The 16,238-nt window shown below is 39.8% G+C and overlaps 1 protein-coding gene across 2 annotated transcripts in view; it reads right to left on the bottom strand.

The window, feature by feature from the left end:
• LOC114454092 (cadherin-18) overlaps positions 1-16,238 on the bottom strand; it is a 118,154-nt gene that overhangs the window by 89,937 nt on the left and 11,979 nt on the right. Inside the window, exon 2 of one of the 2 annotated variants that reach the window (XM_028434270.1) lies at positions 3,475-3,984. The exons of the other annotated variant lie outside the window; for it this stretch is intronic. Coding sequence (XP_028290071.1) covers positions 3,475-3,705 — 231 coding nt within the window. The 5' untranslated portion in view covers positions 3,706-3,984. The remainder of the gene's footprint in view (positions 1-3,474; positions 3,985-16,238) is intronic. 2 annotated transcript variants of the gene reach the window in all.

Raw genomic sequence — 16,238 nt, 5'->3', positions numbered from 1 at the left:
ATATTCACGTAATATTACAGATATTCTTTCGGTGCTAAAGGGGTAAGGAATCATTTATGATTTAAAAGATATTTAAAAAACAAGTAAATTAAAAAAAACATGTTTAAGAGTAGAAGGTGGCCAGAAAGAAAGTAGTGGCAGATTCCGCCCGCCGCCTCAGCATTTGGACAAGAGAAGGATAAATATATAAAAAAAAGGTAATGCGATTCAATTTTCAGAAAAACGATATGAACCGTGATACCTATGAATCGATTTTTAACTGCCTTACAATTCACCGTTACATCCCTAATTATGTTCACATTGTTTTGTTAGGTCTATGTTGTTATTATTATTATTCAAATACATCTAAGAAAGGTTTAATCCGTTGGGTTTTTAAACATTTATTTAGCTAACAAGTTATACACTTTGTTCACTGGGGCAGTGCAGTCACTATGGTATAAATAGTGTAGGAAAAAAAAAAGTTCAACACTTTTATATGAGACAGGGTTATTATATGAGACAGGTTATTTTTTTCCCCTTTTTTAATCAGTACCGTCATAATAATTTGGCGGGTTTGGGTCAGAAAGAGAAATAATACCTAATTTAAATTTGAAAAGCACGTCTTTATATCAGTCTTTTGAAGAAAATGTAGTTTCTTGTCAATACAGTGTAATGTACAGTGTATTTTTTAGTGGCTTTAAAGTGAGGCAATAACGAACATTTAAAAAACAAAAAAACTTTAACTTTACTTCACAAAATTTGGAGGTCGGAGGGTTATAAATTACCAAATTTTCCTGGGGGGGATGCGCCCCGGACCTTCCACTGGAGTTGTCCCGATCCAATATTGATATCGGTCCAATGTCACCAGAAAACGAATATCGGATTTTATCGGACTGCAGATATAAGCTCTCCGATAGAATTTTCCACCCCAACACTTCTATCCAGAGGTGACACTTCAACAAAGTAACCTACTGTTGCCAACTGCGATTCTCTGTTTGAGTAACATCACTTGATCAAAACTTTTCTAACATTCCACACTACAAAATAAGTAATAAAAGTATGTATGATTCATGCGGATATCGTATCGGATCAATATTGGTATCAGCCAATACGCAAGGCTGCAATGTCCCTGTCATATCGGGAGTGAAAACACTGGATCTGGACATCCCTACTTCCTACAACACTTGCAGACCTCGCGATCCCCCTACGCTGCAAAAAAATTCCTGGTGAAAACCATGTGAGGTGCATTATTACAATCTCTTTAGAATTGACAATACGTTCAAATGGTTGATGTCTCTCACCGGCTTCTAAATGTAACAAATGGAGCATCGTGATCGGAATGGAAAAAAATAGAATGCATGTCCTGAAACTTTAAAATTTGACCCTATATGACATTGAAACGTTGCATGTTTGTGACAATATCACGCATTAAAACACTATTTTCACTTGAAAATGGGTGAATACGCATCTACACAGTTTGAAAAATTGACAAAAATGTCAAATTATGCCAATGATCCCATTAAAAATCTTAAACTACAGTACAAATTAAGGTTAGACTTGGGATCAGGTTATGCTGTGACTGAAAACAAATCACAGCTTCATCTGGAGCGTGTTTTTAATGCGTTTGGTACGAAACTGTAAAGTAACGCAGAAATATAATTTGGGAAAATGTTTAACGTTAAATCGGAGGCTCTACATCATTTCACCGTAACGTCTCTTTTTCACTTTCCAGATCAATTTTGAAACAGATCCTAGAAGCCACACTGCCCCCCCCCCCCCCCACCATGGTTGGTGGTGGTACTGCTCTGGTTACATTTAAACGTACACCGACTCGACCCAATATGTGATCTTTCCTATTACGAATGAGAGTCGATTCAGAAGCTATAAAACACTTTAAATGCACAATTATGGAGGTTGACATGTTTGACAAACTGACGTAGTGATTACTGCATCCATTATAAAAGACAGATTTGACAATTTCTTTTTACAAAATGATCTTCACATTAATCTGTGCTGAAAAAATATCTAATCAGAGTTTCAAGAGATTATAGATGGTGTGAAAAGTGCATTCACTCCCTGCAGCAGCTCTGCAGTTTATTAACGAAGCGTCTCCTCCTCCTCCTCCTCCTCTTCCTCCTCCTCCTCCTCCTAATTAAGGGTCATTGTGTCTCCTGGCCACATTAGGACAGTGTATGCCAGCACGACATTTAAGCGCTTTTTGTGCAAAGTATCAGGAGACCTCAACACTTTAACCACGCATGTCAAATTGATTTTTTAATACCGTTTAGGTTCCTTCCCTGAGCTGTATCTTCATGAAGGATTAGCTGTTTATTTTGCCTTCATCAGCACCACAAATTAACACACACACACACGCGCACACACAGCAGCATTAGCCCTTAAGGTAGCAATAGCCAGGAAAATTTAAATTTCATTAATCATGAAATCCAAAACAGTGGACGAAATTGATGCACAGAAAATAAAAAATACTAGCAGCCATTCCTGCCAACACAATCCCTCAACTATTCAAAGTCACTGTGGGGATTTTATGCTTCACTCCTGCATCCAATGACATGACTAAAAAAATATGAAAAACCATAGCCCAGCCTTTCTCTGCCAACCTCTGGAGGACACATGCCATTAAAGAAGGTTGATGCAATAAGTGAGCAAAAAGCGATGTTTGCTGTAGGATTTGTTGCACGCTCAGCCTCTGGTCCGAGCGTGTCATCCCTCCCATTCTTCCCCTTGTCCTTCAAACAGCCTGTTGTTGAACTACAGCCAGATATGCAGTCAGAGACGTGCTTTTCTCTTTCTCTCAGTGCGGTTGAGGATTAGTCGGCGTCTGAGTGCCTAGAATAATGATCACTGCGGCATATTTTCACATTTCAGGAGATAAGGGCGGCCAATCTTTGAGCTTAACCAGCTTCCTGACCGAGAGAAAAAAAAAAACCCAAATGGGGTCGACGCACACGCTAGGAGACACACATGCAAAAAGCAGAACACCCACTTCCTACTTCATCTCCCACAGCGAACAGCATCAGTCACTTGGAAATGACCCTGGAATTACATTCAGTGAATTTCCACGCTATGAAGCACCCGGGCTTACATCGTCTTTATTGAACTGGTGTCCAGTTCCTCTCTGCTGTGCTGCATTTCCCACCAAGAGATCAAATCTGGGTTTATTCCCCACCGAGAGACTGGATCTAATATTTCATGATAGCTGGATGTGGAGGCTTATTCTCTCTCTCTCGCTGCGCTGCAGGAGAAGACACACTGAAAGGCTCACCTTAATTACAGAGAATAAAACATATTTTTGGACATTAGAATGCAGGGGATGGTCTATCATCACACCGTCAGGGGAAAAACCAGCACACACCTTTGCAAATGAGACCTGATTTCCACATCAGAAGACTGAAAAACAAGAATATGACGCAATAGAGCTTGTAGCTTATAAACCAATTTCTTAATAAACAAGTGAAGACGGATAGAAAGTCCTACCTTTCCCACATACTGGGCATCTGGTCCCAAGTGTTCTTCTAAAACAAAGAATTGGTTCCAGATCCAGCCTCTCTTGGGCCTGTGGTGCACCTCGGTCTCTCCGTTGGGCAGTTTGGTCTGGTTCTTAGACGGCACTTTGACGGGGACATGGTGGCCGGTCCCGTAGCTCCTCTGGATGAAGCAGAGGCAGACCAGAAAGGGACACAGGCAAGAGGTGCTGGGTATCCTCATGGTGGTGCTGGGTTTTGTACACGTATCCAAGTATTCCAAAAGGGGAAAGGTCCTCCTTGTGCCGCCCCCCACCACCACCTGGCGAAACCGAAGTCTAGATCCAAACGAGGAAAGCCGCAGTCCTGCTGGATCTTCGAAGATTCATGGTGGAAAACCCAAAAACGTACAAATATCAACCGAGAAGCATTTCCATGATGGGATTTCCCAGGATAAGAGACGTGACGTTGTGGTTACTTCTACCTGGAGCAAAGATTAATCCCAGAAGCCATTGTGGATTCCCTGTGAGAGAGAAGAGCAAAGAAAAAGCAAAGTTAAGAGCTCATTATTAAAGACGTGAGAAGGTAAATGTTCACTAATTCCCTTCCATTAAATTAGGGCTCATAAATCTTCATGGATGATGATGAGCCTCTTAATCTGTCGGACCTTGATAAGCTACAAAGACTTCTACTGCTTCAGTATTCTGGTCCTTTCCGCCTCAAACATAAACCAGTTTGGACTCACGAAGCTGCGTTTGCTATTAAAAGGGTGTTGGTGCTCTTGAGGTTGAAGCTTGGTGAGTGATACAGCCCTGTGAGGTCATCAGACGCATGCATCACAGCAGCTCGGCAGCGGCCTCTGACTCAAAGATGAGTTGGTTTTTATTAAAAAAAAAAAAAAAATAACCGAGGAGGTTTGATTTGGGCGTCTCAGCAGAGCCGAGGCAGACCGCGAGGCTCAGAGTGAGCCTGACATGCAGTGAATAGTAAGTGTGGGAGGAAGAAATGCGTTTAGTGCGATAAGGACAGACACGGAGCCACTCAGATGTATAGCAAGGAGGTGCTTTTCAGAAGGCAGTGGAACAGAAAAGACAGAAAGAATGTAGTTTAAATCAAAATCACGCACGGTGCCGGAGCCCAGATTAAAAAACTAACTGTAGACGTTCTCTGTTGGTGAGCACTCGAGGGAAGCAACACACGCGACGCCATCATTTCACCCACAGCTCTTCTGGAGGCATTAGTGAGTGAACTGTCTGCTTCTCATGTGAATTTCAAACTTTGATCTGCTATTTAAGCGTCGCTGAGGCATGAAATCAGTCTTTACGAGTCAGTTTATTTCCAACCTTCTGAGATGCCCTTCGGTTGGACGTGACACGGAGGAGTTTGGTGAGATTCTGTAGTCTGATTGTACTTTTTATAATAGGTGCAGAATATTGTTAATGCTTCCACGGTGGATGTAAATAAACAAACAGGGATTACACTTAAATATGTGCATCATCAATATTACATACATAGAATTTTTTTTTAACCATGTGCAATAGGGCTATGTCCTATGTGCAATAATATTAGCACTTTAACTTTCAACGAACCAGAACAAATATTAGCACATTTGCACTTTAGCTGCAATGGTCACTTTATTTCAGGCCTGTCCTAAGCTAAATATTGTTATATTTGAGTCTATGTATTTTATTGTACTATCCATACTCTCTGATTGTGGATATGTCCGTTTTTGTTCTGTTTTTTAAAATGTACTTTCTGTTGTATAGAACATCAAAAATCATACAAATCTACTTTGCACATTTTCTGGGTATTTTTAAAAAATAATTTCTTAAGGAAACAGATTACAAAAAAATTAAATAACCAAGTTCATATCCAAACAAATGATATACTTTTTAGTGTTATATTCTAAGCTTATTTTATCCTTTCAAAATTTCCCAAATTTCCGATTTTTTGTTTCCTTTACTATCTATTAAACTTCCTCAAATTGTACGAAACAAATTAGGGTTAATGGAGTCAACTACTTTTATTAATTTCACCATTTTAATGCTTCAGGTGTTTTACAAAAACACGAGTTACGCTGAAATCACGCGAGATGAAGTTGCAAGAGCTCAACACGTCAGTAAGGCCGCACAGCCAGTCCCTCAGCCACCCGTTTAACATGAAAAATATCATGGAAATGTGTGATATGGGCCCAAAACATAACAAATCACCCTCAAGTTTTGCACCAAATGCCAGGATAACATGCTCACTATTCGATCCGTTACACGTAGCGAGAAAAGTGCGACGGGATTCTGTTTGTCACACCGTTTTCCGGAGAGAAAAAACATGTAAATGTGTGATATTGTCCTTGGACACGCATGAGACGGATTTCTGTATCATGTTGAGATCTGATTTTAAAGAAAGAAAGCGAAATAAAAAGAAACGTGTCAATTTTTTTTCGGTGAATTCTGGTTTTACGTCAGTTTTTTTCGTGATCACAAAAAATTAGACGCCCTAATATGACTATAAGATCATTTCTGATGGTTTTCCTCCCATCATCCAAAAACATGTATGCTAGGCTCATTGAACAGTCCCTTAAAAAAACAACTACTTTGGACACATTTAAGGAAGAAATGTATCAACAGAAAACGAAAACTCCAAAAAACTAAATAAACAAGCATATTTTAAACATGATGAATGGGTCCTTTAGAACCTTAAAATTGACGCACGTCATACATTTACTCTCCCTTTTAATCACTGCAGAGCAGCATCTTTGTGGGGACCATTAATATATTTACACATTCACAGGTTGGACCAGCTGGAGAACATCTGCAAACCTGTAAATGTCACATACTTCAGTGGCTTATCACTTACTGATTTCTACAACATTTTAACCAGATGTATTCTTTAAGATGGGCTTTGAGTTATTGCCTGAACTCCTTGTTTCCTAAGACTCCACACATGGTTGGCAATGTTCCCTTTGTGCACTTGTTGTAACAGGTAATGCTTTCTGCCAGGCGAGGAATTGAAAAAGTAGCAAAAGTGGGTTTCACATCGACTCAGATTAGCGCTGAGCGGGATAAATTCCCAGCCACGGACTAAACGTGTAATCTGGGGAGAAGATTCTCATCTCCGTCGGTAGAACGCCGCCCAAATCCTGCTTTCACAGCTCCTCCTCCTACCACGATGCAAAGCCCTGCGGTGAATACTGACGGAGGGATAAGCTCTGTTACACATCTTTAAGGTTCCTAGTCTTGCTTCACAAGGATTTGAAAAGTCAAATCTGACAACGCTGGAGAACATTCTTTCACTCACACACCACCCAGACTCTGGTTACGTCAGCCAGTCAGACTCTGCTTTTCCTACTGGCTTCACTCTGGCCTCCCGTGGCTCTCCTCAATCAGCCTCCTAATTGTCTGATTATCATGCCGATTTGAATCGAAATATGTTTCGCGGAGCCATGAAATCAACAGCATCTGGCTCTGTCGGCCAAAATCATTTCTCCTATTTTATGATGATGATACTGTTTGCTACCTCCTGCCCACAGTCTGATTGGATACAATCATGTGTGTATAATAAAACTTATATATATATATACATGCAGCAGAAACAACAGGAAGGTTTATGGACAGCAGCATTTATATAGATTTTTGGAATTTTCAAAAAGTGACAACTGGGTTTGCCTTTTTTAAATTAGGCTGTTTTAAACACGGTCCTGAAGTAGAGATTTGCCCTGAAAATAGAAGAGCATAGAATATCTAAAATTGGAAAAAAAATCCTAATTTTTACTCAAATTTGAAATCTTAAAAAGATGAAATAAACCCAATAATGACATATTTCTTAGTTTTATACATAAGGCTGTCATTAGCATGAATAAGGTATCATGAAGGCTGTCATTAACTCATTCACTGCCAGCCATTTTCAGAGCAGCCAACCCCATATTGCCAGATGTTTTAGATGATTTTAACTCATCTTTCAAGACCCACAGAATATTTTGTACTATGACAATCTGGAATCTGAAAGATTAGACTCTACTTTCATCAGTCATTGGCGCGCAGCACCTGCAACTCGCCGCAACATTTACTTTTTTTTTGAAGTCACATACAATGTAGCCCTACACTAAAATTTGTCTATGAATCTTACCTATCCTGTTGAGGAATAATGTATAATAATAAAAATAAAAAAAAGAATAATAACCACGGCTCAGGGGAGCGAGAGAAGGCGGGCCCTCCCATGCCTTGTGCCCAGAGGCGTCCAGAGTGTGCTTGTATGCTTTTAGGTTTTCTTTCGTATAGACACTGGGGTTATTTTTTTATCAGATATGTATAAATGTCTGACCACTGAACATCGGGCCTGGAGCGCACATTGGATAACTATTCGTTTTCAGGAATGCTGCATGGGTCCCGCAATGGTTCAGCTGTACTTAAAGTGAGTTTCCTTAAATAAGCGGCCGCGTCCTCAGGTTACAAGCTTTCTACATACTACCAACTATTTATGAGCCTTAACAGCGGTTCATTCATTGCCATTTTTCACATATGTAAACATGGTTTCTGCACCGAGTATACGCATACATCAGTCACATGTCATGTTTGTCCACATTGAAATGGGCCTATAGGTTGCCCCGCTCATTGTCCAAGTTAAAACGCATTAAAAACCACTTGAGGAGCACAGTGGGACAGGAGAGACTGAGTGGATGTCCATAGAGAATGAGAGAGCAAAGAAAATGGACATACAGAACATCGTGGACGAGTTCGCGCAGCGCAAAGCTCGTCGTATGCCCTTCAAATAGTGATACAGGCTCTGAGTTGAAATGGTTAAAATGGGTGTGGTTATCCGTGGTGCTGAACTGCTTTTAATGTGTGTTGTTCTCTTGTTTTGTTATACTTCATGTACATTTGATGGACTTCAAAATGACAGTCGTTTTCCGTGGAGCCGAAGCTTGTAAGCCCTGCTGTTGCAGGCATGTGTACAGTATGTTGTAAAAAGATGTTATCATGAGCTTTATTATTTGGGTTTAAAGGGCCCGGTCATTTGCTCCGCCCCCGGCCCAGCTCTGATTTGTTCCACTAGTGGGTAAAACAATGTAGCTCCAGTCATATTTGCGCTTTTTTGATGAGATTGTTTCTCTGTCACCATGGGTAGTCTTACATCGGTCAATGTGTAATTTGTGGCAATGCAGGGAGGCTCCTGACTGCTGGTTGATTTATATATATATTCTATTTTTCATTAATGTACCCCCTATGAGAATTTGCATGCCCCACTTTGGGAACATAGGATGACACTGCAGCAGAAGAAACAGACTAAAGTTGGTCAAATAAAGAGTAATAGAGGGCGAGCAGACACTTTCAGGGATACATCTCTATTCAGACAGAGGACAATCAGGCTCCTGCTGCATAAAACCCACAGCTGCGCTCACCCTGAGCTTTCCATCAGAGAACAGAAATCAGACGACCAGCACGGGTCAGAACACAAAGCCCCGTCGGGCTCTTCTATCCTCCCAACAGAGAGGGTCAGCCAAGGGAAACATCATAGCAAGGAGGACACTTGACTTTTCACCTGAGCCCCAAGGCACAAAAACTAACTAACAATTGGTCAAACAATCACAAAAAAAACACAGAGAAATGTGTGTGAGGCCAGAAGCTAACTTTACCATTCATTATAGAAAAGTGTTTATTAATTTACGCAGAACAAAGAAGACAAAAACATCCAGAGCTGAATCCACAGTTTTGAACTCTGACCTACCAGAACACTGAGCTAATTCATTGTCTGTTTAGGTCAGTTTAAAGCAGTGGTTCCCAAACAGGGGTTTGCATACCCCTAGGGGTACATGAGCACATTGCAGGGGGTACGCGAAAAGATATAACAATTCATTTTAAAATAATCAGGAAATGTTCCTTGTACCTTTTTAGGCTAAGTCACCATAAACTAACAGTACTATAGCTTAATAAAATACTGTGATTTATTGAAACAGAATTATTTTATGCTGTAGAGGCCATTTTATCAAACTTCTGACAATAAATAGCTACATTTTACAAAAGGAGACTATTTACTTACTATTGAAGTAATCACAAAAGTTGTAGTTCAACTAAATTCCATTTTCAATCACAGGCATTGTTTTAAATTTGTAGAGCAAGCGTTAGGGAACCAATGTTTGAGACACATTTAGGGGTTTAAGCGAAAAAGCATATGAAATGATTGAGAAGGTACTCATAATATGACAAATGATTTGACAAAAATGCCAAGGGGGCTACCTGAGATGTAAAGATGGGGAACCACTGTTTTAGAGGATAGTTAAACACTTCTTCCCTTCCCACATATCATATCAGAATGAAAATGTCTTAAATAGAGAAAGGAGACCCTACAGACAGTTTCTTTGCACATACTTCGAGACATGGGTAAATCCAACAAATCAATAAATCTTATTTTCTATTTAAAATGTTTACTCTTTTTTCGTATCCTTCCCATTTTGTCGGCTTTTGTTGATTTGATGTTTTACAGACATACTAAGAGTCTACAAATAATGCCACAAAATTAAAGCTGTCCCGATCCAATACAGATCAATCCAATATTAGCAAAAAATGTGTTATCTGATTAGATTGGCCAGCATCTAACATCTTCGATCGGATTGGTATTGATCTTGGACAATACTCTAGGCTGCAATATCGGTAATCGAATCGAAAGTGAAAAAACTTGTATTGGGACCCTCATCAAAAATGGCTAAATGTGTTAAATCTAGTAAATATTGTGTTTTCTGATGTTTTAGAAGGCGAAACAATCCACAGTATATATTCCGTGTTAGAACTATTTTCGTTCAATGTTCAGTTTCTCTGGTGATGGAAAAATGGAAGCCCCACCTACACAATACATATCATAAGTACATTATTCTAAATCTGTCCTCGCCTGGTTAAATAAAAGTTAAATAAACACGCCTTTAATTGCAGTCCTTCATCCATCAGATTTTGCACTATTCTATTGGCAAACAATGAGTATTTTCTACATGTATTTAAACATGTATAAGTATCTTCCTGCTGTTCCTTCCAAATCGAAAGCAAAAGAAAGTGTTTACACTGGTGTTTGTGCAACATCCCTGTGGGTGCAGCGACAAAAAGTCAGAAAAGTACAACAAAAGGATTTTCAATGCTGCACCTGACTTGCATGTAGAAACGCAGACGTGCCTGTCAGTGACAACAAGAGAAAAAAAAAAACCATAACACAACACAAAAGGATCTCAAAGTGGAGGGGACCACTGAAACAATATTAGGTGTTGACTAATGCAGAGTGGCAGGAACGACAGGAACGAGTCGTATTATAAGATGCCTCAGCACATAGGATTGTTAAAAACTAGTTGACAGTTCATCTTAATGCATAAACCAACCATAAAACAGCAGGGAAGACACTAACCACAACAAATACGGCATAAAAATGTCCTTGAGGCAGAAAAAGACAAAGAATGAGTAGAAAACTGTGAAAAGTGCCTGCACACAGTCACAAATGACTCCCTGAAAGGCACACATGTCCTTAGATCAGAATATATGCACTGTAATGCCTCTGAAATACAAGAGAAAGAGTGCAGCAGCAACACGTATTCAAAGCATGCTTTACCGACGCTTGTATGAGCTCATTCTTCCATTAACAAACAAGAGGCATGTTGGAAAAATGCTTCATGCATTTCAATCCCTGGTCGGCCCTTTACAGTAATTAAAAGCAATAAGCAGCAGGTTTTAAACACAGATTAGGTCTGAAGGTAATTAGGCCCCTTTGCAGTAATGAGTCCCACTGAGTCATGTGGTGGGAGGAAGGCGTGTCAGTCAACAGCAACTCGTCCTACCAGTGCTCCCATCCCAAACACCATCTGTCCCAACGCTCAACTTTGATTAACACCAACTCAAAAACCCATTTATCACTTGACTTGATAAGGCAAGGGTCTGAGAATGGTTCAATCTCTTAGTTTTTCAATACAAAATTAATTAAATTCGACTATATCAGTGAATGACTACTTCCTCTTGTTGTTTCAAATTAGACAACATGTTTGCATGTGTCTACTCTACTATATGTTTTTGGGGGCTTAATGAGTGCTTGGTAGAAGATGGAAAACGTCCCATCTGTTGTGTGTTTAATGGCTGGATTCTTGAGCTCTCATCATACAGAAGCAGTGCCAGGATGGAGCAGACAGCTCCCATCTGCTGGCCACTGCAGGAAAAAAAAAACTAAAAAAATAAACCAGCAACACTGTTTCTCAACTCGCCTTTCCGTCATCATCTTTCTCCAGCGCTGCCGCACAACATGAAGACAAGGGTCCATCAAAAGCAAAAGATAAAGACAGGGAACTTCCAAACGTCTGGACAGATGACAACCGAATAAATGATGGATTTGTTTTGCCAAATACCCTAATTAGAGAAAGACATTTGAATTTACTCGCGAAGAAAGTCGAATCTGTTCTGGAAAAAGCTCGTTTGTCAAAAGAAAGATTTGCACTTGGTGAGAAAGTCTGCTCAAAGTTTGTCAGCGCTGTAACAATGTCTCAGCATGGGAACGCCAATTCCCCAATGGCTAAACCTAGACAGACAGACCTGTGGATAACCGAGCCAACGTCCTAAACTCACTGGTATGAGGTTCCAGAATCTAAAGAAGCTCACAACAAGTTAGCCAACACCTGCGGAATGGATTGATAACAGTGGGCCCACTGAGGGGCAGTGCAGAAGCTTTCTCTGTGTGCAGATTTGACATCATGCTTCAGATCACAGGAGCAGCGATGAGTGGAGGTGGGTTCGGATCAAAAGGTCTAAGAAGTGGGGCAATGGTTCTCTACCTCAGCATGGTAGCCAGGGGGAGGTGGTGTGATTCAGCACCTCGAGGAAACATCACTAACGATGTGTCCAAGACTATCCAGAAGGGTTTGAATCACTGCCCTTTTCATCATCGTACATACAGATGTATACAGTAAAGGACAACTGAATTAATGATGGATTTGTTTTGACAGATTCCCTAATTAGAGAATAAGTTTTTTTTTTTTTTTTTGCAAAAAAAGTCAGTGCTGGCCTTGAGCAAGTCCCTTTAATCTCACTGTATCCAGGACTCTCTTCTTCACAATATGACTCTCCTGGTTAAAAAAAGTGGTTTTTGTTTTGATTTTTGGGGTTGGGGTCAATTACATTTTTCAGTTACAATTCTCAATGTTTAATTGCAATTCAATTCCAAATTTGAGTTTGATTTTTTTTTTTTTTATTTAATTTTTAAAAACATTTTTCCACCACAGTTTTTCGGACTTTTTCACATTGCGGTGTGAGTCAGCCCCCTCTTTGTTTACATTTGTTTACCCTTTGAGTAGGCTGTATGTGTCCCACAGACATGTTCAATTTTTTACTCGCACTATGCTGAGATGCTAAGGGAAGAGTTTATTATTTTATTTCATTGTATTGTTATATGTTATAAATGGATTTCTGAGTGCATCATAACCCAGACCTTCCTCGAAACAAGCCACACTACAGAACTCACTCACAAGTACAACTGTCCCTTAGAGGAGAAAAAGCCAAAGGTGGCACATATTGTGCAGTTGTTTGTGTAGCATTTTTCAGCAGCATTTCATTTGGTAAGACTTTATCAAGTTAAAATATTGAGAATTGAATCATACATTGCCATTTTGAGGGAAAATAACAAGTTATGAGTTTTGGTCCATACCGCCAAGCCCTACTGAGTAGGTGCTCACTGGCCTTGCTGACAACCACGTAGCCCGCTCTACATACATTACGCCCGAGTGTTTAGGCCTTTTTTGTTAACCATTATTTGATTAAAGTTCCTAATTCAGCAATTCTTCAATGACGAGGCACTCTTTAGATCAGGGGTGCCCAACCCCGGTCCTCAAGGGCCCCTGTCCACCATGTTTTAGATGTTTCCCTCTTCCAACACACCTGATTGAAATGACCAGGATCGTTATCAGGCTTCTGCAGAGCTTGATGATGAGTTACTTGTTTGAATCAGGTGTGTTGGAAGAGGGAAACATCTAAAACATGCTGGACAGGGGCCCTTGAGGACCAGGGTTGGGCACCGCTGCTTCAGATATCAGGTTATTTACTGCTTAACCAGAACAAACTAAAGTGGAAGGTTGAAGGAGAAAACGTATTCACATCACTGTTAGTTCTAAGTTGGCTCATGTTTCAAAGTTCTGACACCGTGCCACAGCGGTTCACACTTCAACACATGCTAAAACAGAGCACAGCTGAGGGCTGGTGTGCTCTCTCATACAGGCTAGTCACGTTAGCATTTCACACAGACATGCTTGCTCTCTTGCTGCCACGTACGTTCACTCATGAGAGAATGAAGCATGGTAGATTCTGGGCTTTTATTTTTGGCTTTCACCACACAGCCTTTCAGACGCTGCCTTATTGCCCAGAGGATTAAAAAGAGAATCTACAGATGACAAAAGGTGAGAATAGTTGACTTGGTGAAACATAAAGCTGCAGTAGGTAGTGTTGACTGCTTTCAGAAGATGGTGATTTTAGCTGTTTGGCTTTTTTCAGTAATTAGTGAAGACGTATCTGCGTCCTCACTATTGTTTTCCGTGTACTTTATTATTATGCTATCCTGCTTTCTCCTGGCGTCTTGGTAAGTTTAACGGTAATTGATTAATTGACAAAATGAAATTGAAATTTTCCCATTTAAACATATTGGAACTGCAATTTGTCTCATTACAAATAAAGCCCTACACTTTTTAAATATATCTTGACTTGTGTCCAGTTTTAATCTGAGCCCAGTGAAGCTAAATGTTGGCTGTTACTTTGCATCAAGAGTGACGTGACATACCAAAGCCAATAATAGTCAGTATGTTTTAAAATAGTCAAGATCTGAATATTCATCGAAAGACTTTATTCACCAAATGTTTGAAGAAGCAACTAGTTTTTTCACAATTTTCCTAATTGCAAGTACATTGAGTGCCGGCTAGCAATAGCAAGCTAATGATAGCAGATACGTTATGAACCTACTCCACTCCACACAATTATTAAATATACTCTCTTAAACAAGTGCCCCAAATAACACATTTTTCCTCATCAAGCAAGTCTTGAGTAACACTTGACTGACATACAGCAGAAAAGGAGAAAAATACACCGTGTATTTAAGGAAAACATCTATTCACACGACTAGCTCTTCGCTTCGCCTACGCTTGAAAAGTCTGAATTTCCCACAAGGTAAGAAATAGAGCAGGTGGGTTTTTAAACTAGAAGCCGTCTGCGCTCTCATCAACATTGCCAACTCCTTTGATGTAGTATGCGTTATTTGGTGGGGCTCCATCAGGCAGCAAATATATATCTTAGCCCAAACTCTAATGTGCAATAAAATGAAAATGATTGGGTGCTCTTGAAATGGTCTCAGGGAAGCAATTATTTGAGGGGTTTTAATGGCCACCAAATTCAGGGCCTCCGGGATTGACAAAAACGGACAGAAAAAAAACTGGAAAAACCAATCTGACACGTTTTTTTTCCTCTCCGTCTTAACTTAAAATCAAGCCCCAACATGACACGAAAATGTCTAACATGCTTTTCCTGGGACAATATCACACTTTTACACATTAGTTTTTACTGGAAAACAAGAAGACTACTTTGTTGGCGGATAATCTCGTGTTACATGTTGTGGTTCTTTTAGTGATCATGTTATCTTGTGACTGAAAATGAATGCAGAGGTTCATCTGAAGTGTGTTTTTAATGTGTTGTGATGAACAAGTGGTTCAGACTATTATGACCACATTCTAATCCAGACAGGCACCGGTACAAGGACAGGTTTCGCTGATGGTGTCTTAGCTGAACTGGTGATCATTCTACCTGGTGACACATCACAACAGAATCATCTACAATCACATGGCTGCACGATTGGCAATAATTGAGCAATATCACACATTTCCATTGGATTTTTCCATTGACGGAGCCCATCTAAAGCATATTAATGTGAAATTAAAAACTGTATTGACTGTTACCTAGGGGTGTCCCAATCCAATATTGATATCGGTCCGATATCAGCCAGAAAACAAATAGCGGATTATATCGGACTGCATCTAAAAACTCAGATATATATATTATATTATATTTATTCAATTGTAGAATACTGTAGATATTATGTTGATGGTTAACCTTTAATGTATGTAACCAATTGGTTAATAATAAATGGGTCAGTTTTTCTCATACCTACAGTTGCTGACTATTGTTTTCTGTTTGAGTAACATCACTTGATCAAGACTTTTCTAACATTCCACACTACAAAATAAGTCATAACAGTATATATGATTCGTGCTGATATCGCATCGGATCAATATCGGTATCGGCCAATACCCAAGGCTGCAATAACTGTATTGTATCGGAAGTGAAAAAGTTGTATCAGGACATCCCTACTATTAACCCTATGTATTTTTGAAAGTTTTATAGCCAAGAAAGCCATTTAAATAGATGATGAAAAGGAAACAAAATAGAAATGGGTGAAATGACGCAGACGTGATGTGGAAATGGGTAAACCCTGAAATGTAAATTTGGAAAAATTGCAAACGGAAAAATCTGAAGCCCGAGAATCATTAAACACGGAAAGTGATGTTAAATTGTCCTTTGTGCCAAATGATGGTAGTAACATGAGATTTACCATGTGAGAGTGGCGTGGGAGCCGTTTCTCAAATATGGGAACGGAAAGCTGTAAATTTTGGGATGCATCATCAGTAGTGTTCCTTTGAATCAGGGGGTGTTTCCGACCTTTTTAATACGAGACACCCTCATCAAAGGTGGCCAGCTACAGGGCGATAAAGCCTAAGCTTGCGTCCCATAA

Source organism: Gouania willdenowi, chromosome 20, assembly GCF_900634775.1.
Source record: "Gouania willdenowi chromosome 20, fGouWil2.1, whole genome shotgun sequence".
NCBI classification, from domain to species: domain Eukaryota; kingdom Metazoa; phylum Chordata; class Actinopteri; order Blenniiformes; family Gobiesocidae; genus Gouania; species Gouania willdenowi.
Note: the sequence above shows the minus strand (reverse complement) of the source record. Positions and strands in the feature narration are given on the sequence as shown.